Genomic DNA, 25,606 nt, shown 5'->3' with positions numbered 1-25,606 from the left:
ATAACCGAAGGTGATGTGCAACGCTTTCACAAGTCACCACTCCCTGAAAGATCTATGCTGTGTCACCACCCTGGTAGGAGGAAGATGAGAGTGGAGAGCAATGGGACATCTAGGCATCACCATCATGATTCTGGCATTTCATAAGTACAAGTGCTGAGCTACAGAAATATTTCCATGCAGTTCTGCAGGAAATGCTAATGAAATAAGCTAAAAGAAAATGCACTTTACTGCAAAACTCTTGAGCTGATATCAGTCCATTTCCTGTTTCAGGATAAAATTGGCTTACAGACAGATCTATAAAAAGCCAGACTCTTTCCTACAGACTTAAACAGCTTTTTAAAGAGTTGAGAAATAAAAAAGACTCATTTAGGAAGTGGAAGGAGGGCCTTATAACCAAAGAGGAATATAAGCAAATAACTAGTGCTTGTAGGGAGAGTGTTAGGAAAGCTAAAGCTCAGTATGAACTTAGGCTAGCGAGAGATGCTAAACGTAACAAAAAATGGTTCTTTTCCTATGTACAGAGTAAGAGTAAGAACAAGGACAAGTTGCGTGGACCGGAAAGTGAAATTGTAACAGGAGATGAAGAGAGGGCAGAACTCCTCAATTCCTACTTTTCCTCAGTTTTTTCTCATGAAGGAAGTGGTGCTCAACATGGCATAAACAGAACATGTGATGAGGGAAGGGATTTGCAGCCTAGAATTGGCACAAACACCTGGTTTCTTTAAATGAAACAAAATCCTCTGGGCCAGATGAATTGCACCCAAGGGTACTCAAAGAACTTGCAGATGTAATTTCGGAACCTCTGTCCATTATTTTTGAAAAGTCTTGGCAAACAGGTGAGGTGCCAGAAGATTGGAGGCGGGCAAATGTTGTCCCCATCTTCAAGAAGGGGAAAAAGGAGGATCCAGGTAACTACCGACCCATCAGCTTGACTTCTATACCAGGAAAAGTGTTCGAACAAATCATCAAACAGTCAGTCCTTGAGCATTTAGAAAGGATGGATCTGATCACGAAGAGCCAGCACGGGTTTCTCAAGGAGAAGTCATGTCAGACTAATCTTTTCTCCTTTTTTGAGAAAGTTACTACCTTGCTGGATCAGGGGAATGCTGTAGACATAGTTTATCTAGATTTCTGTAAGGCTTTTGATAAGGTTCCACATAGTATTCTAGTTGACAAATTGGGAAAACGTGGTTTAGATCCTATTATTGTTAGGTGGATCTGCAACTGGTTGACAGATCGTACCCAAAGAGTGCTAGTTAATGGTTCCTCGTCCACTTGGAGAGAAGTGACTAGTGGAGTTCCTCAGGGATCTGTGCTGGGCCCTGTGTTGTTCAACATCTTTATAAATGATTTGGATGAAGGAATAGAGGGGATGCTTATTAAATTTGCAGATGATACTAAATTGGGAGGGGTAGCAAATACGGTAGAAGACAGAGCCAAGTTGCAGGATGATCTTGACAGGGTGGAAAAATGGGCTAGAACTAATAAAATGCACTTCAACAAAGACTAATGTAAAGTTCTGCATTTAGGTAGGAAAAATCAAATGCATAATTATAGGATAGGGGAGACTTGTCTGAGCAGTAGTGTGTGTGAAAGGGATCTTGGGGTCTTAGTAGACCAAACACTGAACATGAATCAGCAGTAAGATGCTATAACTAAAAAGGCAAATGGAGTCTTGGGCTGCATCAAAAGAAGTATAGTGTCCAGATCACGCGAAGTGATGGTATCGCTTTACTCTGCTCTGGTTAGACCTCAACTAGAGTGCTGTGTTCAGTTTTGGGCACCACAATTTAAGAAAGATGTAGACAAGCTGGAACGTGTCCAGAGAAGGGCAACAAAGATGGTGAGGGGTCTGGAGACCAAGTCCTATAAGGAAAGGTTGAAGGAACTGGGTATGTTTAGCCTGAAGAGAAGACTGAGAGGGGATATGATAACCATGTTCAAGTACTTGAAGGGCTGTCATATAGAGGAGCGTGCCGAGTTCTTTTCTGTTGCTCAAGAAGGTCGGACCAGAACCAACGGGTTGAAATTAAATCAAAAGAGTTTCCGTCTAGACATTAGGAAGAATTTTCTAACAGTTAGAGCGGTCCCTCAGTGGAACAGGCTTCCTAGGAAGGTGGTAAGCTCTCCTTCCCTGGAGGTTTTTAAGAAGAGGTTAGATGGCCATCTGTCAGCAATGCTGATTCTGTGACCTTAGGCAGATGATGAGAGGGAGGGCATTTTGGCCATCTTCTGGTCACTAGGGGTGTGGAGGGGGGAGGTAGTTGTGAATTTCCTGCATTATGCAGGGGGTTGGACTTGATGGCCCTGGTGGTCCCTTCCAACTCTATGATTCTATGAAATGAGTCCAGTCCTAATAGACATAGATATCTTTCTCAGTGAGTGCTTGATTACACCAAATTGACACCTGTCCAATTTAATAATAAAAAACATGCTTCCCTTTCTTTAGCCAACTTGCTGCCATTAGTCTCTTACCTGTATTTCTTTGTGGGGGCTCAAACACTGAAATGGTATCATCACTAAGAAAATAAGAAATTATGAACTTCCGTTCCTTGTCAATGGGATCAGTCGTAATAAACTGCGCAAGAAGCCGCAGTATATTGCTTTCGAGGCCTTGTCTAGAAGACAGAAGCAAGAGAGGTATAAGACAGAGAGTGATGCACTGATCTTTCTTTCATATGGACATATATTGCCTTTTCATATGTAAAAAGAATACAAAGTAAGATAGTCTTAACCAATATTTTAATGACAATTTAAGCCCTAGGGAGAGCACGCATTACTTAATGAGTTCATTTGCCTGTCTAAACCTATTTATTTATTTATTTTGTTTGTTTATTATTTTTACTTATTACCCTGCTCTCCCTGGCCAAAGCCAGGCTCAGAGCAGCTTACAAACCATAAAAGTCCTAAATATTGTCGAAGGCTTTCACGGTCAGAGTTCATTGGTTCTTGTAGGTTATCCGGGCTGTGTAACCGTGGTCTTGGAATTTTCTTTCCTGACGTTTCGCCAGCAACTGTGGCAGGCATCTTCAGAGTAGTAACACTGAAGGACAGTGTCTTTCAGTGTCAAGGGTGTAGGAAGAGTAATATATAGTCAGAAAGAGGTTGGGTTTGAGCTGAGTATTGTCCTGCAAAAGTATTGTCCTGTAAGTATCAAGATAATGTGCTAATGAGGGTATGGTATGTTAATATGGAACCATTGTATCCTGAAGTGATCTGTTAATGTATGTAATCCAAAGCTAATCTGTATGGCTATTGTTGAATGTTGTCTTTGTCTGGAGGTTTTTCAGGGCAGGAAGCCAAGCCTTATTCATTCTTAAACTCTCCTCTTTTCTGTTAAAGTTGTGCTGATGTTTATGAATTTCAATGGCTTCTCTGTGCAATCTGACAAAATAGTTGGTAGAATTGTCCAGTCTTTCAGTGTCTTGGAATAAGACCCTGTGTCCTGTTTGTGTCAGTCCATGTTCAGCCACTGCTGATTTCTCAGGTTGGCCAAGTCTGCAGTATCTTTCATGTTCTTTTATCCTTGTTTGTATGCTGCGTTTTGTGGTCCCGATATAAACTTCTCCACAGCTGCAAGGTATACGATATACTCCTGCAGAGGTGAGGGGGTCTCTTTTGTCTTTTGCTGATCGTAGCATTTGTTGTATTTTCTTGGTGGGTTTAAACACTGTTTGTAGGTTATGTTTTTTCAAAAGTTTCTCCATCCTATCAGTGACTCCTTTAATAAATGGCAAGAATACCTTGCTGGCGAAACGTCAGGAAAGAAAATTCCAAGACCACGGTTACACAGCCCGGATAACCTACAAGAACCATAAAAGTCCTATTTATTGTTGGAGCGAGGGGACTGGAAATCTACAATAGCAAAACTGTAGGGATCTGTTGATGCTAATTTTCAAAACTTGTTCTACTGTTATAATTAAATAAATAAATGTTATAATTATATACAAAGAATGCTACGAATCTGGGGTTTTCTCTTCATTATGCCACTAACATTTTCCAACGCAAACCATATTTACCTAGGTATACAAATTCCAGAAAAGTTCAACAAATCCCAAAATATTTGGGGCACATAAAAAAACTATCTATTTTTTCTGAAGAGATAAGAACCTACAAACTGATATTACCTGATTTACAGGGATGATAAGTATTGCAAAGCCAATTGTCAAATATACATTTACATTACAATTAGCATGCATGCTCAGAGTTGTGGAGAATAAATATCTTAAATAAATAAATAAATAAATGGATAAATAAATAGAGTAGCTGGGTTGTTAAGGTTGTGACCACAACATGAATAAAACTTGACTTGATTGAAATATCTTAAATAAATAATATATCTTGATACACTCCCTCTTTGCCTTCCAGTTCAGGAATCTGAAAAAGATGGAAGGTTCTATCATCTACTTTGGTTTCAGAGATACCTGTCTTTTTCCATGAACTTCTTGAAATCTTTTTGGGGTGGTTTGGGAAGCAAGCTCATGCAGGAGCAAAGGGAGTCTTCTTCAGAGCCAAACCCATTGTATGGTGGGATCTGTCTTCCTACTTTTGGAGGTGGTGGAGCCTTATATGGAACTGAAGTAAAGTCCTCTGTAAAACACAATTTGCAACCACCATTTTTCTCTTCAGTTCCCAAATATGTTAAGAATGTTCTCATTTCAATACAGATATGCATTTCTGTCTACAGAAACAAAAGTGCTCTCTCCCTTTGCAAGAAGCGTGTTTTAGAAAAGCAAATATTTCCTCTAAACAGGAAACCCCAATTTCGAATACATTTTTCAAGTTTCTGTCCTCTGGGGGCAGACTGCTATTGATATTTTCCTCTGCTTTCTATCAACTTCTCTCCATGATGGGAAAAACTCAAATGTTTCCCTGAGCCTGGGCAGACCGCCAAGAAGTAAAGTCCTTATTATCCCAGCAATTGGGTCCAGTTTTTTTTAAACTATATTTTCAAGTCCCTCCTCTTTTCTCAAATACAACCTGAATACTTGTAAACTAATCTGAATTATTTTCTTACAGATGATAAATTCATCAATATAACCCCAGTAAACAGTTGCCAACTCACACAGGATCACTCTCCCCTCTGCTTACTGATAAGTTAAGCAAAAGCATTTGTAGTTGTAAGTTTAGTTACACTGAGTTCAGCTGGTTTATATCAATAAAATGTAAGTTAAAAAAATACATTATGGACAGAAGTCTGCACATACTGAGCTTGAAAATCATCAAAGTTTAGATGGAGTTGTATGGTGAATTGCAAATAATGGTGGGCATATATTCACTAAGAATAAAGAACAGTTAAGTTTTCAATTAGACTCATTGCTGTTGTATCTGAATTGCAGGATTTGCATAACAAAAAACAACAACCGTCTTCTTACATTCCAACAGTGCCATCTAGTGCAACTATAGTGGATGGGCTAAAGAGAACATGCAAGTTTCAGTGACATCCCTGAGAGCAAAAGCTGTCTGCTGTCAGGTCTTTGGTGTCTTTCCCAGTTGGCAACCCCAGAGTATATCAGGTTCAATCTGACCTCAGCAGCAACACAACCTGTGAATGAACAATCAATGTCAGGAAGAAGTTTCTCTTGCTTTCCTGTACCAAGGCATCGCTGCCACTTCCCTTGTTTGGGAGATAGAAAAGGACAAACGTCTTCCCCTTTAGCAGACACAGAATGTCTTCAGCTTCAGAACCCCAAGTAGAAAGAATCAACTGTTAGAGGTGGTGAGGCTCAAAAATAAAACACAATCTAGTCAACAGTTCCAAAGGGGCTTTGTTAGTCTGGTGCAATCAAAGCACCCTGTGGCATCTTAAATACGAACAGATTCATTGTGGCCTATACTTTTGTGATCCAGAACCCACTTTCTCAGAAACATGAAATATTACACTCAGTTGGCAGGTATAAACAGAAAGGGGGTGGAAAGAGAAGGTATTACAAAATGAGGACAGAAAATGGAGCAATATGTTGGTATGTTATATTACCACAGAGCACATATTAAACCAAAACCCAGTCAAAAGAGTAAATAATCTGATCAGAGACCCCTCCCAACTGGTTTATGAATATTGTACATAGACATCTAAGAAAAGACTTCTAAGATTGCAACCCTCTGTGTTGTGTGTGTGTGGGGGGAATTAACCAAACAGAAAATGCTGATAAATCTCTGCTATTAAATTCAAATTCAAATTTATTAATACAGTCGACTGGCCAATCACGTGCCAATACATCAAAAATTCCAGACTCAATAGTTTTGCACCGCAGAATCACATACTGCCCGCACATATAAAGGTATAAGATCAATAAAAGCAACCCCTGGTTAAAATTATCATCTTAAAATTGTAAAATATTCTAACAATCATTTTCTAATAAAGTTCTGCGTATTTTAATAGCAACGTCGCAGAACTTGGCAGTTTGGAGAGTAAGCTGAGGGTCTTCTCCTAATAGGAGCTTCTTTGCCGAAAGCTCAGCTGACTCCTCAGAGAATTTACCAAGTGGGGGGGGGGGAGAAGCTTTGATCTAACTTCGTGGTAGAATGGGCAACATATCAGTGCATGTTTGATGGTTTCAATGTCCCCTGTCCCACACGGATCTAGGGATCTTCTTATATTTCTCTTCTAAAACAGCCGATGGTAGGGCCTGGCATCTGGCAAGGGTAAAGGCCTTCCTATAATTAATAGACTCAAGATGATAAAAATAAGCCGCAGGTGAGACTAAGTATCTAGATGTATCAGGTACTAGGGAAAATGGTGATTTTCCAAGGTCTGTCTGGTGTTCAATGTCTTCCACCCTTTGTTTCAAGAGACTTGATACTTGGTCTATGCCCATGGCTAACAGGGTAGGTGGAGAAAGGCCCAGGCAGGCCATTTTATTAAGGACCATCTTTAGCCATGTTACTGGAACTTATCCTGTAGAAACAGGAGTAGCAGTCCTTGAGGGATAAGATTTAATTTAAGCCAAAGAGTAATGGAAGCAGTACAAACCCTTGCCTCCACCAAACAGAAAATGCTGATAAATCGCTGACAGCTTTTAACTGCTATTAAATTTCAGTTTCTGTCAGCTAGTTTCCCACCAAAGTACAAGGCCCTATTGCATCCTATCTCCTATTGCATTATGGTTGGATTCTCAGAATGCAGCAACCAAACTGATAATAGGATAAATAAATTCTGTCCCGATATGCAGGCACTGCAGCCTGACTTGGGCCTAATCCGATCAGAGGAAGCAACAGACACCGCTCCCAGACCTGGATCCCAGGCTTGCCAGAAACGAGGAATGATGACAGGGCGGCAGAAACCATGCTGCAGGGATGCCCACGTCCGAAAGCGACTCACCTGTCAGATGGGGGCAAAGATGGGACACCGGCCAACAGGGCAAACCCCAAGGAGTTGGCTGGCGCCATGCCCACTTGAATCGGCATGGGAGCAGCGCTGGGGAAACCTCAGTGGCACCTGGCTACCAGCCAGCCATCCCTCAGGGAGGACTGACAACGGTTGAACTCCCTAAGCCTTGAGAAAACAGGCAGGAGGGGGAAAGAAACAAGAGAGACACGTGACTATGGAGGTCTGCAGCAGGCCGCTCTTGCCCCTCCCCCGTCCTTGGTTCTTCCCGCCTAAGCGGTCATGTGACGGGGAGGGGCGAGCGGCTGTCCCTCCAGTTCTCCACTTCGCCGCCGCGGAATTGACTTGCAAGAGAGCAACCACAGCGGGGGTGGAGGGAGGGATGTGTGCCTGCACAGAAGACCACTAGATGAACAACAGTTACAGGTAAGCAACACTGTTTTTCATCGGCGTGGCAAAGTTGGGAATGAAACCGCGGTAGAAATTAGCAAAGCCCAGGAATTGCTGTACTTGCTTGCGGGTTGGGGGATGAGTCCAGTCAAGTACCGATTGGACTTTAGCGGGGTCCATGCTAAGGCCACGATGAGAGATTATGTACCCTAAGAAAGTTATCTGCTCTTGGTGAAATTCGCATTTAGACAGTTTTGCATAGAGCTGGTGGTTACGCAGTCGTTGTAAAACTTCTCTGACCAGAGCAACATGTTCCTCCATGGTTTTTGAATAAATAAGAATATCATCCAAATAAACTACCACGCCGCGGTACAGCAAATCATGGAGGATTTCGTTAATGAGTTGCATGAAGACCCCCGGGGCCCCTTTTAATCCGAAAGGCATCACAAGAAATTCATACATTCCAAAACAGCTAGAGAAGGCGGTGAGGGATTCGTCTCCCTTGCGGATACGGACGCGATAATAAGCTTCCACTAAATCCAATTTGGAGAAAACACGACCCTCCTGTAATTGCCCCATAATATCTGAAATCAACGGTATGGGGTAGGCGTTGGCTTGGGTAACTGCATTAAGCTTTCGGAAGTCAATGCATAAACGCAGGTCACCCTCCTTTTTCCGGACAAAGGACGCTGGGGCTGAGTTGGGAGCATTCGATTGCCGAATGAATCCTCGAGCAAGATTTTTATCCAAAAAGTCACGTAACACAGCGCGTTCGGAAACACTCATGGGGTAAATCTTGCTCTTAGTGTGCAATCTTTACCACCTCAATTGCACTGTCAGTGGTACGGTGGGGGGGCAAGGCATCACATTCTTTAACATCAAAGACATCTGCAAAGTCTCTATGCTTCGGGCAAAGGCGGTGGCGATGCGGCATCGGAGGTTAAAGCCGGAGCAGGTGGAGGCACCACAGCGACTCCGTGTCGGTGCTGTTCGCATTTGGGATTGGCAAAGGTAATAGTGTCAGTTTCCCAGTCTATGCAGGGACTATGTCCTTTAAGCCAATTAATCCCTAGGACAACTTCGAACCGGATGGGGGCTATGGTAAAGTCTATTTGTTCCCAATGAGAACCAATACCCATCGCTACTCCCCGTGTGCGATGATCGACTGGTCCCCCCTTGAAGTGGCTCCCATCCATTTGGGCAAATTGGACGGGAGCTGGTAAAGCCTCGGACTTGACTTTGAGGGCTGCAAATGTGGCTTCACTGATTAAAGTGCGGCCGCAGCCAGAGTCAATAAGCGCCTTGACAGGCAGTTGGGGACCCCCTTTATAGTGTTGCAACACTGCGTCCACATAAACAGTGGTTTCTACTTCACTCACCTTGACGGGAGCTTTGGTTTTAGCAGAAGATTCTGCAGGGGTCTGTGGAAACGCTCCACTCAACACAGACCGTATTCGTTTTTTGACAGATCGAGAGGGGTTTCCAGGTTTAGAGCTGGAGCATTCCATTGGTTATCCTCGTCAGAAGAAGGAGAGTTGTCCCCCATTGGGGCACTTGTAATCCGGGACCCTGCGGGGTCACTTGGTGCAGAAAGGTTAGCCGATTCCTCAACGTGAAGTGCAGAGGGTGTGGGTCGTCCCGGCGCTGCGCTGAGGGTAGCCGCGGTGCCTCTGCGTTGAGGTCTCCCTCGAGCTCGGGGTGGCATGCTGGGGTGAGTGGTCTCCGGGCATTGAGGACAAGCCGCTGCAAAGTGGCCCAATTCCCCGCAAACGAGGCAAGCCCCCCTCTGGAACCTTGTTTCGCGATCCTGAGGCGGTCGCGTTGGTTTCCGCAGGCTGGGGAGCGGTGCTTTTGACGGGGGTTTCTGGGCGCTTTTATCCTTGTTTCGTTGCCGGACCAGTGAAATGAAACGCCGGCGGCTTTCAACCTCTTCAGCCAGTAGAATCCAATCTTCAAGGGTGTCAGGATCGCCCCGCATATACGACCAGTTCAAAATGTCAGGGTGTAAAGCTTCCCTGAAGTAGTGGATTAGGGTGGCCTCCGGCCAGTCCACTATTCTACTGGCTAGTCTCTGGAATTCATCTGCAAACTCTCCGACTGGAGAAGAGCCCTGCCTGAGTTGTAGAAGTTCTGCTTTGGCTCGTTCTCCCATAAAGGGGTCCTCAAACCATCTCCGCAAGGCAGTCATAAAATTGTAGAGGGAGCGGATAGAACGGGACCGAGTGTCAAATTGGAGGACCATCCAGTCAGCTGCTTTCCCCGTCAATAGAGAAGCTACGAAACGAACCCGGCTATCCTCTGTGGGAAAGAATTGTCCTTGTTCCCGCATGTAACTGTCCACTTGATGTAGGAAACAGGGTAGAGTCTCGAGCGAGCCATCATAGGTCGTTTTCAACCGGGGTTGCTTCCATGGGCCGGGTATGGGTTGTCCCGGCTGTATGGGTGCCCTGGGAGCTGGTGCAACTGGCGCTCTGGGGACCAGTGGCTGAACGGGGAGATTAGCTGATGGTTGAGCTGGGTGAGCTGACACAACCGGCTGACCTGGAGCGTGAACCGGTGCGGCGGGCCCAGGAAGAATGGGCTGCGCCAGAGTCGTCAGCGCCCGCTGTAAGCGCTCGTTTTCCTGGAACAAACGTTCCATTTGATCCTGGAGACGGTCTACACGATCGTATAACTCCTGGTTTTGAGCCCGCAATAAGTGCACCTCTTCCTCAGGTCCACCTGTACGATGTGCTCGGCTGGCCCGGAAGCCTGTGGCCCATTGGGAGCCGTCCCCATACAAATCCTCCTCGTCAGAATCGTCGGATCCCCGAAGCCGTTCTGCGAGGCACCGCGCGAGTTGGGCGGTGCGGGACGGGGCAAAAGCCGGGGAAAACGTTGGACCCCACGAAGGGCCGGTTTGACCGGGGTCTTTGGGGCGCACACCCACCTGTGCCCGTTCCGCAGCCAACTGTTGTTCCTTTTCCCATGCGGCCTGAGCTTTGGCCGCCGCCTCCGCCGCCACAGCTGCTTCTCTATCCACGAGAGCTTGGGCGGCCTCGAGTCTCAGGGCAGCAGCTGCGGTCACAAGCGGTAGAAGTTCCTTTTCCAAGAGGGCGAGGAGCGGTTCGGACTCCCCGCCCAACAGCGGTTGAACCTGGACCGCTAGCGCAGGTGCATCAGCCCCGAAAGTTGGGGACAACAATTGTGATAGAGTGGCTACCGTGGTATCCTTCGTTAGTTCCACAAATAGGAGCGCTGTTTGGATAGCGATCCGTTTCGCCTCCGCTTGACAGTCAGCTGCATTCGGCACCAAAGAAAAACTTGCCGGCGTGGCTCCTGCCATGGCTCCTGTTGAGTGAGTCTCACGAGCAATAAGTTTATCCAACAAACCGGTTAGTATTTGTAAATCCTCTACCGCCAGTTGGGCATCATCCACCAACCGATCAAGGGCTTGGAGGTCTAAACAGGTGTTGGCATCCTCAACGTCAGACATCCAAGGAGAAGTCACTAGCGAACGCCACTGGGTCTGTATTAATCCATTTAGGCGACTAACTTCCATGCTAGTCCTGCTCAGTTCAGCTACAATGTCCCGTACGAGATTGGGATCATCTTCCAGGGTTCTTCCAGGAACCCGCAACCCGGGGATCACAACCGGCGGGTCTGGGGCGAACCACACGGGGCTCCAGCCCCTGTTGAATCACTCGGAGAGCGCTCTCCTCGCTCCCATCCGAGTGGCAGGCGAACCCCCCCTGGGCTCCAGCCTGACAAAGGAAAGAAGTGATAGCTGTCACAATGTCAGCCCTTGGCCCACTTGAACCAAAAACCACATCAGAGACAGTCAGGTCCAAAGAAGCTGGTTTTACTTGGTCAAAATAGGTTAACAGAGCATAAAGAAAAGGGTGACAGCTATGAGGCTGGCTGGCTTGAACTTGGCAATAAAAGCACTGAAAAGGCGAGAGATTACATATCAAAAACAAAGCTGTGTTCCCAGAGCTTCAAACAGTGTTCAGTAGGCATAACAGTCCTTGAGTCTGGTCGGCGGGAAAGCGAAAGTAAACATCAACTGAGATACAGGCCTGACAGGATGCCACTCAGGGGAGGAAATATGTGGTTTCAGGAGGCTTACATGGAAAACAGGGTGTAAGCGTCTTAGGCAGGGAGAGTTCCACAGTGACAGGGTTAATGATCCGAGAAATAGGGTAGGGGCCCACGTATTTGGCACTGAGTTTCCCACACGGACGGGTGGATCGGAGATTCCTGGTGGACAGGTAGACTAAATCACATTAAAGTTTTGGCTGGGAGATCGGTGTTTGTCAGCTTGAGCTTTGTATTTACGTTTGGCCCGCTCAAGGTTTTTTTACCAGCCAGGGCCAGGTGGTTTGAATTGCATGCACCCAGGTCATCACGTCTTCGCCGCCCCCCTCCCCCGAAACATCAACATGGCCAATGGGACTGAAGTCCTGGCCATACACAGCTTGAAATGGGCTAAAACCTGTGGATTGGTGTACAGCATTGTTATAAGCATACTCAGCAAAAGGTAGCAATTCAACCCAATCATCTTGGTGGTAATTGACATAGCAATGAAGATAACATTCTAATACAGCATTGACACGTTCAGTTTGCCCATCCGTTAGAGGATGGAAAGCACTAAACAGACCCTGTTCCACCCCGACCAGTTTAAGGAAGGCTTTCCAAAACTTTGCCACGTAGCTACTTCTGCGGTCGCTCACAATCTTGCGCGGAAAGGCAGTCGGAAGACATGTGACACGAAGAGGCGGGCCAGTTTTGGGGCGGATGGGATACAGGCGCACGGGACGAGATGCACCTGTTTTGAAAACAGGTCGGTAATAACCCATAACACAGTTTTCCCCTCGCTGAGAGAGATCAGTCATAAAATCCATAGCGATTACCTCCCAAGGTCTGGAGGGGGTTTCTAGCGGCTGCAATAGACCAGAGGGTTTCCCTTGGGACCGTTTCACAGTGGCACATATTGGGCAACCACGGATGAACGAGTCCATGTCGGCCCGCATGCCCGCCCACCAAAACTGCCTGCGTAATAAGTGAAGTGTTTTCAGAAATCCAAAGTGCCCCGCGGTTTTGGCCCCATGAGCGAGTTGTAGGACCTCCCTTCGCAATCCCTTAGGTACATACAGTTTGGAGTCTCTGTACCAATAATCACCCCGTTGCAGCAGAGAAGTGGGAAGTGTTTGAGCAAAATGTTCTGCTTGGCAGTGGGAATGAAGAGAGTCTAGGAAAAAGACAGGCAGATCCATCTTACCCTGAGAGGTGGGCGGGACATGGCCAGGCTGAGTTGGAGAGGAGACCGGAGGCGAGGAGGGGGGTCGCACAACTAGCTCGTCCTGGCGTCTGGGTGCTGGAGGAGCAGATGGAGGAGGCGAGGGAGTCAGATTTGAGTTCCGGGTGGCAGTTCCCCCCCCCTCGAATGTCCATGTTGACTGATTCAGAATGGGAGTGGAGTTGGGTCTGGGACCTGGTTTGGACCGCCAGCATAGGGAGTACCCCCCTGTGAGCAGGGGAGAAGAGCGACTCGGTGGGGCAGTCTACTTTGGTAGGATACTGGGGAAGGCGAGATAGGGCATCCGCCAGTACATTTTGTTTTCCAGGGACATGCTTGAGCACGAAACGGAATTGAGCTAAGAAGTCAGCCCAGCGTAGTTGTTTTGCGGACAGTTTACGGGTCCCAGTTAGCGCCTCCAGGTTTCTGTGATCGGTCCAGACCTCAAAGGGGATCTTGGAACCTTCCAGGAACTGCCTCCAAATAGTGAGGGCATGGTAGACAGCAGCTGCCTCCTTTTCCCAAATGGGCCAGTTCAGTTGTGAGTGCGCGAATTTTTTAGAGAAATAAGCACAGGGGTGCAACAAACCGTCTGTACCCTGTTGCAAAAGAGCACCTCCCATGGCCACGTCGGAAGCGTCTACTTGCACTATAAACATGTGTTCAGGATCAGGATGCTTTAGCACAGGTTCGGAGGTGAACAGTTGCTTAAGGGTTTGGAAAGCGGTCTGGCACTACGGAGTCCATTGGATTTTCCCCGACGGGGAAAAGTACATCTGCTCCTCACAGGGGGACCTCTTCTGCTTGGGGGAGCTGGAATGTCTCCGTTCCCTGGAGTCTTTCCCTTGCGATGGAGCGCGGCTGTGGCGTCCCTGAGAGGAAGCTGGCGAAGGAAGGAGAGACTCGCCAGACCTGATGGACCTGATGACGCTCATTGGAACCGCGCTGCTGGGTCAAGGAAGGGGATCGCCGTATATCCTTAAGAGAGGTTGACGGGGAAGTCTTCGGTGCCGATCCGGCCTTCTCCAAACCCTCTCTAGGAGTCGTAATGGTCCTCGGTGCCGAGTCCTCCTTAGGAGTCGAGGGATGTCCCAGCACCGATCCCTTCTTCGACTTCGAGCTCTTTGGTGATGTCGAGCCCCTCCTCGACGTTGACGTCGACCGACGCTGGCTGCTCGGTTCTTTGTCGCGACGGGGAGATTTCTCAGGGGCCCCTGTAGTAGACGATGCCGTCTTTTTGGAGCTAGTAGAGGCATCCGCCTTTTTCTTAGAGGATGAAGAACGGGATTTTTTGGCGGAGGCCTTAAGGATGGGAGCAAGGGATTGCTCGTAGAGATAAGCTTTAAGTTTCAGGGCCCTGTCCTGGCGGGAGCGGTGGGTAAGCGAGCTGCAATGTCTGCAGGACGCGGTGATATGACCCTCCCCCAGGCAATAAATGCACTCGTCCTGCTCGTCTAATTGCGACATTTTATAGCCGCACGAGGAACATTTTTTGAAAAGGGCCATCATATCTTCCATATGACGACTTAAAAATAGGAGCTCACCAGAAAATGTTCTATCTCACGCGGCAGCAAAGAAAGAGCTGGAGGGACGGCCACTTGCCCCTCCCTGTCACATGACCGCTTAGGCGGGAAGAGCCAAGGACGGGGGAGGGGCAAGAGCGGCCCGAAGATCCTAGAGCTTTCCAGCATAAGTTCTCCGCAGCTGGCCTGCGCGTGCGCAGTACCCATGTGGGACTGCACAGAAGCCACGCTGATGAATACAGAATTTATTGAGGGATTTGGTGCAATGGCGGGGGGGGGGGCTTATCCTAAGTAAATACTAAACTAAGGCACAAACATATTCCTTATCCTAATTACTACAGCAACAATTTACAAATATTCAGCAGAACTCCTCCAATTTGGAGCAGGAATTAATCTTTTGGGATAACGGTGTGGAAAATGGGGGATAGTGGTTGGGAAAATGGGAGGGGGGTATAGATCAGGGAGAGAGCAAAGATTACCTGTCCTAGTCTGATAAGAAATCAGATGGAAGAAGGAGAGATCCTGTGTTTGTTGGGAGTCTGTTGCAGTTAGTATCCAGCATCAGAGAGACTCTCTTTCCTGGTTCTAAAGCCAGGTTAATTATACTGTTTTTGGCCCATAGCAAAACAGAAACAGAAGATTATGAAAGAGGATAAAGAAATACTTGAGCGTAATCAAGAGAAAATGATAGAACTGACTAAACGGCATCAGGGAGAGGAGTTTTTGATTGAATTATAATTCAGGATTACAAAAACAGACGATATTAAGGTGATAGAAAAGAGCAAGAGTCCAGTAGCACCTTAAAGACTAACAAAAATATTTTCTGGCAGGGTATGGTATCTGAAGAAGTGAGCTGTGGCTCACGAAAGCTAATACCCTGCCAGAAAATATTTTTGTTAGTCTTTAAGGTGCTACTGGACTCTTGCTCTTTTTTACTACTACAGACAGACTAACACGGCTACCCACTGTGATATTAAGGTGAGTCATTTATTGGGTAGAAGCTTTGGGGACAATGGGAAGCTTTGAATTAGAGGTTCCAGACTGTCACAGGGCACTTAACACCCATTGTCAGTGACTGCATATCATGTAAAAGACGATACAGGAACAGGCATCTTTGTCTTCTTGCCTGGGGCAGCTTAATTGCTGATGTCCTGTTGGCAAACCCTGATTTCTCCCAACAAGGCTTCTTTGGAAGCAGTTGCTGTGGTTGTTGCCCCAGGATGCTCTGCTGTGTTCACCGCTGCACTGTTCCGTGAGACACAAATATGGCAGTGCTCCCAATGTTCTGCTGTGTGGCTTGTGGGGACTTGTTCATGGTGTTACTCTGGCAGTACATCCATTCAGGCTGGGAGGGAGTGCAGATGAAAGGGGGGCTGGCAACATTTCCAATATTAAGCAACCCCTCAAGCAATATTAGATCAAAATATTTCAACACTGAACAAAAATAAAAGCATTTACTGCTATAGACTTAAGAATGCTAGAAGAACAGAACCTTGGCTTACCTGTGAGGGTTCCTTCTACTCTGAGGAAGGAGGACATCTTAATCAGCAGGTGGTTTCCTTCCTATGCTCAGGGAGGCAGGATCTAAACTTTCATTTCCTGTCCCCTGGGCTATGACGGCCCTCTGATCTTCAGTTTGAGGACTGCCCAAGCAAGCTTAGACAGAAATATATAGATATAAACAACAAACAGTAACAAGAACTGGGAATATCACCATAGAAAAGGTGTTAGTAACTACTAAGCATAAATAACTTGTAGTACGAACTATGAAAAGATGTGGAGTAAGGAATCTTCCATCTATTTGCATACATGTAGTGATTCTCTTGTGTGGAACATCTTTAACCCTTTTCGTTTCTGTTTGAACTCTTCACCCTGGGCGGGCAAGATGTCCTCCTTCCTCAGAGTAGAAGGAACCCTCACAGGAGAGCCAAGGTTCCGTTCTCACTCGGAGGTTGAAGGACATCTTCATCAACAGGATCGTCAAAAGCTGATCAATCCATGTGGGATCATTCATCGTTCACTACATGCTGCGATACTCTCCTATCAAATGCTGCATCAGAAGAGGAGTAGAAATTAAGATTGTAATGCCTTACTAAGGTGGATAGACTAGACCAAGTTGCCGCCTTGCATATTTCCTCGACAGACGCTTGTTTATCCAATGCCGCCAAGGTGGCTGCACTGTGGACTGAGTGTGTGGTGATTCCTGTTGGATCCAGAATACTGCTGTGCTGGTAGCATAGCTGGATGCATTGATGGATGCAATTGCTGATGGCAGCATTGGACATTTTGTTGCCCTTGTTGGGGGTTGATACAGAGATCAACATGGACTCGGATCGGCGGAAGGTTTCAGTCCTTTTAAGGTAGATGCGAAGGGCTCTCCTTAAGTCTAGAGTGTGCCAATCTTTCTCTTTTGCATGCGTTGGGCAAAAGGATGGCAGATGTAATTCCTGTTGTCTGCGGAATTTTGAATTCCCTCTGGTGAGAAGGTTGGGGCCGGTCGTAGGACCACCTTATCTGCATGGAATATGCACTGGCTTTTTCTGACTGAGAGTGCCCCTAATTCGGATACCATCCTGGCGGAGGTAACTGCTGTAAGGAACAGGACCTTCATTCTAAGAAATGTTAAGGATACCTCCTGTAAGGGTTCGAATGGAGGCTTTGTTAGTACATTTATCACCACGTGAAGACGCCAGGTGGGAAATCTATGTGTCACCGGGGGAGAAATAGCCATCACTCCCTTCAAAAATATGATCAGATGAGGATGTCTGGTGATAGGGTATCCATCCAACTGCGGAATCACTGTTGCTATATCAGCCATCTGAAGCAATAATGCAGAAGACTTCAACTTCTGTTGTAAGCCCTCCTGAAGGAATTCTAATAGGTTTCCCATGGATATCAGTAGGGGATCCAGATGTTTCCTCTTACACCACCAGACGAAGGTCTTCCAAGTAAAGTTGTAGATATGCCTGGTAGACAGCTTTCTTGCTTCTTGCATGGTGAAGACCTCTTCCAAGGAATAACCCAGGTCTAGCAACGGTTGCCTCTCAAGGCCCAGGTGGTCAGATGTAGCCACACTGGGTCTGGGTGTAATAAAGGCCCCTGGTGAAGCAGATCCTGTGTTACTGAAAGTCGCCATGGGTCTCTCACCAATAGTTCCCGGAGAGTTGGAAACCATTGTCTGCGTGGCCAATGGGGTGCTATGAGGATTACGTGAGCCCTCTCCTGTTGTATCTTCCACAGGACCTTGGGGATGACCAGGAGGGGAGGGGAGGCATAAAGAAGCTCATTTGGCCAAGGAGATTTCAATGAGTCTACTTGTTACACTCTTGGATGGGCGAACCTTAAAAAGAACCTTGGAGTCTGGTGGTTGGACGAGGAGGCGAAGAGGTCTACTGTGGGCTGGCCGAATTTTCTTACTATCTGCTGGAAAACATCTTCCTTTGTTGTCCATTCTCCCTCGTCCACTTGTCGCTGGCTGAGCCACTCTACCTGGGAGTTCAGAATGCCCTTGACATGTTCAGCTCTCAGGGAGGCAAGGTGCTTTTCTGCCCAATTCAAGATTACTTCGGCCTCGGCATGGAGAGATGATGAAAGAGACCCTCCATGCTTGTTTATGTTTGCTTTTGCCGAGACGATGTCAGGCCTGATTAGCATGTGATGGTGTTCGATCAGAGGCTGGAACTTCAAGAGTGCCTTCCTGATGGCCTGTAACTCCAGTTTGTTTATGTGAACTCTTTTTTCTGTCTGTGTCCACAGACCCTGTGCAATGTGGTGGTGGAGGTTGCCCCCCAACCCTCCAGGCTGGCATCTGTGGATATCTTATGTTGTTGGATTCTGCAGGTAATTCTGGCCCTTTGACAGATTGGGCATGCTGGTCCACCATCTGAGGCTGTCTTTTACTGGTCTGGTTAGAAGGAGATGTGGATCCTTCTTCTATAGTATCTGCATCTGGTACAGTTTCAGGAACCACTGCATGGGGCGCATGTGTAGGAGAGCCCAGGGTACCGAACCTATGCAGGACACCATCAGACCCTGTAGGTGGACTAGGATCGAGAGGCTTGTTGATCTAGAGGCTATCATCTTCTTTGACAGTTTTGAGATCATGGAGACCTTGTCTTGAGGTAAGAAAATCATGTTGAGAGATGTGTTTATGATTACCCCAGATGTAAGATCGTCTGCAAAGAAACCAGATTGCTCTTGCTCAGGTTCACCAAGAAGCCGTGTCGCTGTAGGGTCTGGAGGACTATCGAGGTGTGTTGGTTGGCCAGTTGTTCCGATGGGGCACTCACCAAGATGTCGTCTAAGTAGGGGAAGATGTGAATCCCCTGTTCCCTCAGGTACACTACCAAGGTGACGAGGATCTTCGTGAACACCTTCGGTACTGATGAAAGACCGAAGGGAAGGGCCCAGAATTGGAAGTGCAGGTGACCGTGGGCAAAGCAGAGGTATTGGCAATTTTGTGGGCAGATTGGGATGTGCAGGTAGGCCTCTGTCAGGTCTACTGACGTCAGATACGACTGTGGACGTAAAGCCTCAATGATGGATCGGAATGTCTCCATTCTGAATTGTTTCAGTCTTATTAATCTGTTTACGTGCTTCAGATCTAATATTGTGCACCAGTCTCCATTTCTCTTTGGCACAGTGAAGAAAATGGAGTACACCCCGGAATGCTGCTCTGACGAGGATATGGGTTCTACAGCCTGAATTTCCAGAAGGTGTTTTATCGCTGCATGAGTTCGAAGACACTTGTCCTGATTTAAAGAACTGGGAGGGAAATGAGCCGATCTGGAGGTAAACTCCAAAATTCTAGCCTGTAGCCTTTGTTTATAATCTTTTGGACCCAGGCATCTGGATGGACAGAGACCCAAAGGTTTGCAAAGTGTTGGAGTCTCTCCCCCACTGGAATCATGTGGGAGTCCTTGTTTCCCCTGTTTGTCAGCGAACCAGTTTGACTTGTCTGTTCCTTGATTTTGAAATTGGGAACTTCTATTGAATCTACTACCCCTTCGGAAGGAGCCCTTTCCGCTGTTCCAATTTCCCCTTCTGCTGTCTGTTCTGGGGCAGGCCAAGGTGTGGAAGGACCGAAAGGGACGAAAGGAAGATGTGAAGGAACCTTTTCCTTTCTTCCTGATATATTTATGTAAGGCTTTTTTCTTATCCTTGGTCTCAATTAGTATGTCTTCCAGCTTGGAACCAAACAGTCAGCCTCCCTTGAAGGGGTAACCCAAAAGAAAGGATTTTGAGCAATAATCTGCTGACCATGACCTGAGCCAAAGGGCTCTTCTGGATGCCGATGAGGCTGCTAGGGACCTGGCTGAGAAAGACCAGTGTGAGAAAGTCCAGTGTGGCATCGGCCATAAAGTTAACAGCCTTTAGGACCCGGTTAAGGCCATCCAACACCTGTTGTCTTGAGGAACTAGATCAATCAATGCTCTAGCAAAAACTGCGCTCCGAAGCCTCATGTGCTTTTTTGTTAGCGTAGTCCGCTTTTCTATCTAGCAGATCTTTAATATTTCCTGCCCTGTCCTGAGAGTGTAGGCCCAACGATTGTAGGGCTGCGACTGGGGCATCCACCAAGGGGACCTGTAACAGGTTCAAGGCACGGGGCTCCAGGGAATACAATTTTTTGGCCACAGGAGGAAATTGTTTGCTAGACATGGGTTTTTCCCATTCTGCCCTCAATAGGGCTTCAAAATACTCTGGAAAGGGGACTAAGCGTGACTGAGGCTTTAGTCTAGAAAAGAATTCTTTGGTTCCCCTGAATTTGGCCTTGCTCTTGGCCACCTCCATCTCCTCGTCCTCATGGAGGTACAATGCTGCTAATACCTTGGTTAGCATGGCCTGGTAATCCTCCCCATTAAAGAGGCAAGACTGCTGGTCTTGCTCTTTTACACCATCCCCTTCTTCCTCCTCTCCTGAGGAAAATTCCCCCTCTTCCTTTTCCTCCTCATCAGAGAGGGAGTGGGGGGTTAAAGCTCTACTTGTGCTCTGGAGCAGGGCTTTTCTATCTGCCTTAGTGGGCCAGGCATGGCTAGGCTCCCCTGTACGTTCTCTATCTGCGACACCAGAATACATAGATCCCGTGATGGTAATGGGGTAGGAGGCCCTTGAACCCACTGACTCCCTGAAGGAGGGTTCTTCTCTAAGTACTTGCCTCATTAGGTCAACCATGCTCCATTCGCCTGCCTCCCCCACACAGCAGAAGAAGGATTAAAGGCATGTACGTTACCACCTCCGGCCTCAACGCTCCCTGCAGCATGAGATGTCCTGGAGGTGCGCTTTCCCTCGTAGCCACCAGGGCCCGAATGGGGAGCTGCGGCGGCCTTTTTTGCACCCTTGGCGCATCTTTTTTGCACCCTTTTCTTTGTCCTCCAATGGCTGCTTTCTCTTTGGAGCCACTGTTTCCGGCTCACTCTCTTCCTCTAGCTGCTCGCATTTGCGGCAAGCAGAGGCTGCCCTTTGATGTTGCTGCGGGGAGAGGAGTCCAGCTACTTGCTCCTTGTCCCCCGACATTAGCTCTGTCTCTCACTCCATGTGTCGACATTAGCTCCATCTGAGAGGGTGGGGAGTGGGAAGACAGGTGGCTTGATGGAGTAAGAGAGCAATAGAGTAGAGAACAATGGGAAGAACTGGAAAGGAGAAGAAATAGTGCTAGAAGTAATTAGGAATTAGTCAAGAAATAATAGGCTGCAGGTAAGGAAAGAAAAAGAGGGAATTTAAACTCCTATAATAGAGATTGCTCCAGAGCAAATCGCACACTGCTGAGGCAGGAGAAAAACTGAAGATCTGTAAACTCTAGTCCTGTGATAATCCCATAAACAGACATCAGCAGACAAGAAGTCCAAAAAAAGTTGATTTATTAGAAAATCCACAGGTTAACAGAAGCTAAGAGTCAAAAGGACACTAGTGAAAACTATGGGAACGGTACAGGGCATATATGGAAGAGCAAAGGGCAAATCGGGATGGGTCTGGCTACCATGGCAAGTAGTCTAAACACACTGTTTACAGGATACAGAACTGGCCAATGCCAGAACCTGGAGAAACCACAACATTCCTTCTCAGACCATGTCTGACATTCTGCCCCCCCCCAAAGGGCCCCCCTCATTTCCCGGGGACCTGGCTTGTGAGGATAGGCAGCATGGAATTCGCGGACCAGGCGAGGGGCGGAAACATCGCGAGAACGCACGAACTCATCCTAAGCAGAACTGAAGTGCTTACAGCGAACCAGATACTGGAGGGAACTATGACGGATACGCAAGTCCAGGATTTTTGCGATTTCAAAATGCTCCCCCCCCCACCATCACAGGTGCTGCAGGCAGTGGGTCAGGATGCCACTCCGGGGAGGGAACATGCGGTTTCAATAGACTGACATGAAACACGGGATGGATTCTCCTTAGAGACTTGGAGAGCAAGAGTTCTACAGTTACCGGGTTGATAATCCGGGAGATGGGGAACGGACCCACAAACTTGGCACTGAGTTTGCCACACGGGCGGGTTGACCGTAGATTTTTGGTGGACAGATAAACTAAATCCCCCAGCCCGTACTCTTTACCTGGTGAATGGTATTTGTCAGCTTGAGCTTTATATTTACGTTTGGCACGTTCCAGATTTTTTTATCAGCCACGGCCAGGTTGTCTGAATCGTGCACCCATTCAGCCACATCGCCACCTCCCTCCTCCCCTGAAACATCAACATGCCTGATGGGGACAAACTCTTGTCCATACAGTTTGAAATGGGCTAAATCCAGTGGACTGGTGCACAGCATTATTGTAAGCATATTCAGCGAAGGGCAACAGTCCCACCCAATCATCTTGGTGGTAATTAACATAACAGCGCATGTAGCATTCCAACACAGCATTTACCCGTTCCGTCAGGCCATCTGTTTGGGGATGGAAGGCGCTTGACAGTCCTTGTTCCACTCCAACCAATTTTAGGAAAGCTTTCCAGAATTTAGCCACATATGTTCCCCTGCGGTCACTCACCACCTTGCGCAGAAAAATGTGCAATCGGAAGACATGTGACGCAAAGAGGCGTGCCAGTTTTGGGGAGGAAGGGATACCTGCGCAAGGTACAAGATGTACCTGTTTTGAAAACAAATCCGTGACTACCCAAAGTACAGTTTTCCCCTCACTAAGGGGCAGATCAGTCATAAAATCCATCACGATTACCTCCCAGGGTCTAGTGGGGGTCTTCAAAGGTTGTAACAGTCCAGGCGGCTTGCCTTAGGGTCTCTTGGCAGCAGCGCACACTGGGCAACTGCGGATGAACGAATCCACATCTGATCGCATGCCCGCCCACCAAAACTGTCTCCTCAGCAAGTGTAATGTTTTGAGAAACCCAAAGTGTCCTGCGGTCTTAGCTCCATGAACTAGACCCAAAACCTCCCCCAGCAGCATAGTAGGAACATATAACTTCGAATCTTTGTACCAATATCCTCCGCGTTCAATCAAAAAAGCAGGGAGGGTTCGGGGGGAGAGCTCTGCTTGGCAACAGCGATGAAGAGTTTCCTTGAAGGAATCACTAAGCCCCTCCTCCTGTACTTTAGGAACCATGCCGGCAGGCGTCTCGGAGGGAGGAGGGGCCGGCGCCGTTGAGGGGAGCAGGGTGGATGGCTCAATCAGAAGGTCGGGTCCCCGCAACCCGAGACTCGCACCGGTAGGCTGCATGGGTGGAGGAGTCCGTGCTGGTGAGGGAGGCGAGGGGATCAGAGTGGACGGCTAGACTGATGTGGTCGGGCGTTGGGCTTTCCCCCCTCCGAGGGCAGTAGCATTGGGAGCCAGGTTTGCGACCGGGTCTGGACTGCCAGGGTGGGCAGTAAACCTCTTTGGGAAGGGGTGAAGAGAGACTCTGTGGGACGCTCGACCTTGGTAGGATATTGGGGAAGCCTAGACAAAGCATCGGCCAGTAAGTTTTGCTTCCCTAGTACATGTTTCAATACGAAGCGGAATTGGGCAAAGAAGTCCGCCCATCGTACCTGTTTCGAAGAGTTTGCAAGCTCCCGTTAAAGCCTCCAAGTTTTTGTGATCGCTCCAAACCTCAAAAGGGACTTTAGATCCTTCTAAAAACTGTCTCCACACTGTGAGGGCATGTTTAACCGCAGCAGCCTCATTTTCCCAATTGAGCTAAGATTGCGTGAACTTCTTAGAGAAGCACACGGATGCAGTTGACCATCCCCCCCTCGCTGCAGCAGCGCACCTCCCATAGCTACCTCAGACACGTCTACTTGGACCACAAACATTTGTTCACAATCAGGGGGTGCTGTAAAACCGGTTCGGAGGTGAACAGTTGTTTGAGACTGTCAAAAGCAGTTTGACACTGGGGGGTCCAATTTACTCTGGCCGTAGGCAAGGTGGCCACGCTTCCCTTTCCCTTAGTTTTAAGGAGGTCTGTGATGGGCAACGCAATCTGGGCGAAGTGGGGGAGGAACCCTCTGTAGAAATTTGCAAACCCGAGAAATCTTTGAACCTGATTACGTGTGGAGGAGGGTTCCCAATTGATCACGGCTTGCACCTTTTCTGGGTCCATCATAAGTCCTTGGTGTGATATTATATAGCCCAGAAAAGTTAACTGTTTTTGGTGGAACTCGCACTTGGACACCTTAGCATAGAGCTGATTGTCTCTGAGACGTTGCAACACTTCCCTAACCAGGGCGATATGTTCATCCATGGTCTTAGAATAAATAAGAATATCATCTAAGTAGACCACCACCCCCTTGAACAGCAAGTCGTGTAGGATCTTGTTAATGAGTTGCATAAAGACCCCTGGAGCCCCTTTCAATCCAAAAGGCATCACTAGAAACTCAAACATGCCAAAGCAACTGGAGAAGGTTGTGAGGGGTTCATCTTCTCGAATTCTGATTCTATAATAGGCTTCGACCAAATCCAATTTCGTGAAAATGCTTCCCTCCTTTAGTTGCCCCAGAAGATCTGAGATCAGAGGGATGGGGTAGGCATTGGTTTGAGTAACTGCATTAAGTTTTCGAAAATCGATGCACAAACGCAAGTCACTAGTTTTTTTACGCACGAAAAAAGCTGGGGCCGAATAAGGCGCGGTAGAGGGTCGGATGAAACCTCGAGCCAGATTCTTGCCTAAGAACTCACGGAGCACTGTTCTTTCAGAAGAGCACATGGGGTAAATTTTGCTTTTTGGTAGTTTTCCATTCCCCACCACCTCAATAGCACAGTCGGTCCTACTGTGGGGGGGTAGCACATCACGTTCCTGTACATTAAAGACATCCGTAAAGTCCTGATGCTCAGGAGGTAGTTGGGATGAATTAGAAGTGTCTGACACCAGGGCAGGAGTTGATTGGATTACGGTTTTGACCGCTACTTCGTATCGGTGCTGTTCACATATTGGGTTCTGAAATGCTAAAGTCTCAGCCTCCCAGTCAATGGAGGGGCTGTGCCCCCTGAGCCAATTTATTCCCACAGCGTAACGAATATTGGGGGCTATAGTAAAGTCTATTTGTTCCCAATGGTGGCCCATTCCCATCGCTACTCCCCAAGTGCGACGGTCCACTGGCCCACCCTTGAAATCACTGCCATCCATCTTGGCGAACTGAACAGGTGCCGGCAAAGGCACCAACTTGACTTTGAGTGCCTGAAACGTGGCCTCATTGATCAAGGAGCGGGCACACCCAGAGTCTATTAAAGCTTTCACTTGTAACTGGGGGCCCCTTCTATAATGTTGCAATACTACATCTACATAAACAGTCTCTCCCACCTCACTCACCATTAAGGGAGCCTTGGGTTTTGCAGAAGCATCTGCGGAGGTCTGCAGTGTCGCTCCATTCATTGCAGACCCAGTCCGTTTTTTGATTGATCCAGGGGAGACTCCAAGTTCACAGCAGGAGGGTCCCAGTGGCTGCCTTCCTCCGACGAAGCAGAGCTGTCCCCTCCCGGGGAAATTGTAATCTGGGACCCCGGTGGGTCCGCTGGCGATGGCTCACTTGCAGACTCCTCAATGTGAAGGGCTGGGGGCGCTCTCCGTCCTGGAGCAACAATACGATCAGCCGCAGCGCCTCTTCTCCAAGCGCGTCCTCTCCCACGAGGCGTCCCCTTCGGCCCTTTGAAACTGCGACACTCGGTC

At 47.7% G+C, this 25,606-nt stretch overlaps 1 protein-coding gene across 1 annotated transcript in view; it reads right to left on the bottom strand.

Annotated features, from left to right (window-relative positions):
- Positions 1 to 25,606, bottom strand: part of EFHC2 (EF-hand domain containing 2) — a 127,997-nt gene that overhangs the window by 42,444 nt on the left and 59,947 nt on the right. Inside the window, exons 8-9 of the mRNA XM_056858428.1 lie at positions 4,425 to 4,590; positions 2,476 to 2,618 (exon numbers count right to left, since the gene is read on the bottom strand). Of these exons, the coding sequence (XP_056714406.1) occupies positions 2,476 to 2,618; positions 4,425 to 4,590 (309 nt within the window). The remainder of the gene's footprint in view (positions 1 to 2,475; positions 2,619 to 4,424; positions 4,591 to 25,606) is intronic.

Source organism: Euleptes europaea, chromosome 12 (genome assembly GCF_029931775.1).
Source record: "Euleptes europaea isolate rEulEur1 chromosome 12, rEulEur1.hap1, whole genome shotgun sequence".
Lineage (NCBI taxonomy): Eukaryota > Metazoa > Chordata > Lepidosauria > Squamata > Sphaerodactylidae > Euleptes > Euleptes europaea.
Note: the sequence above shows the minus strand (reverse complement) of the source record. Positions and strands in the feature narration are given on the sequence as shown.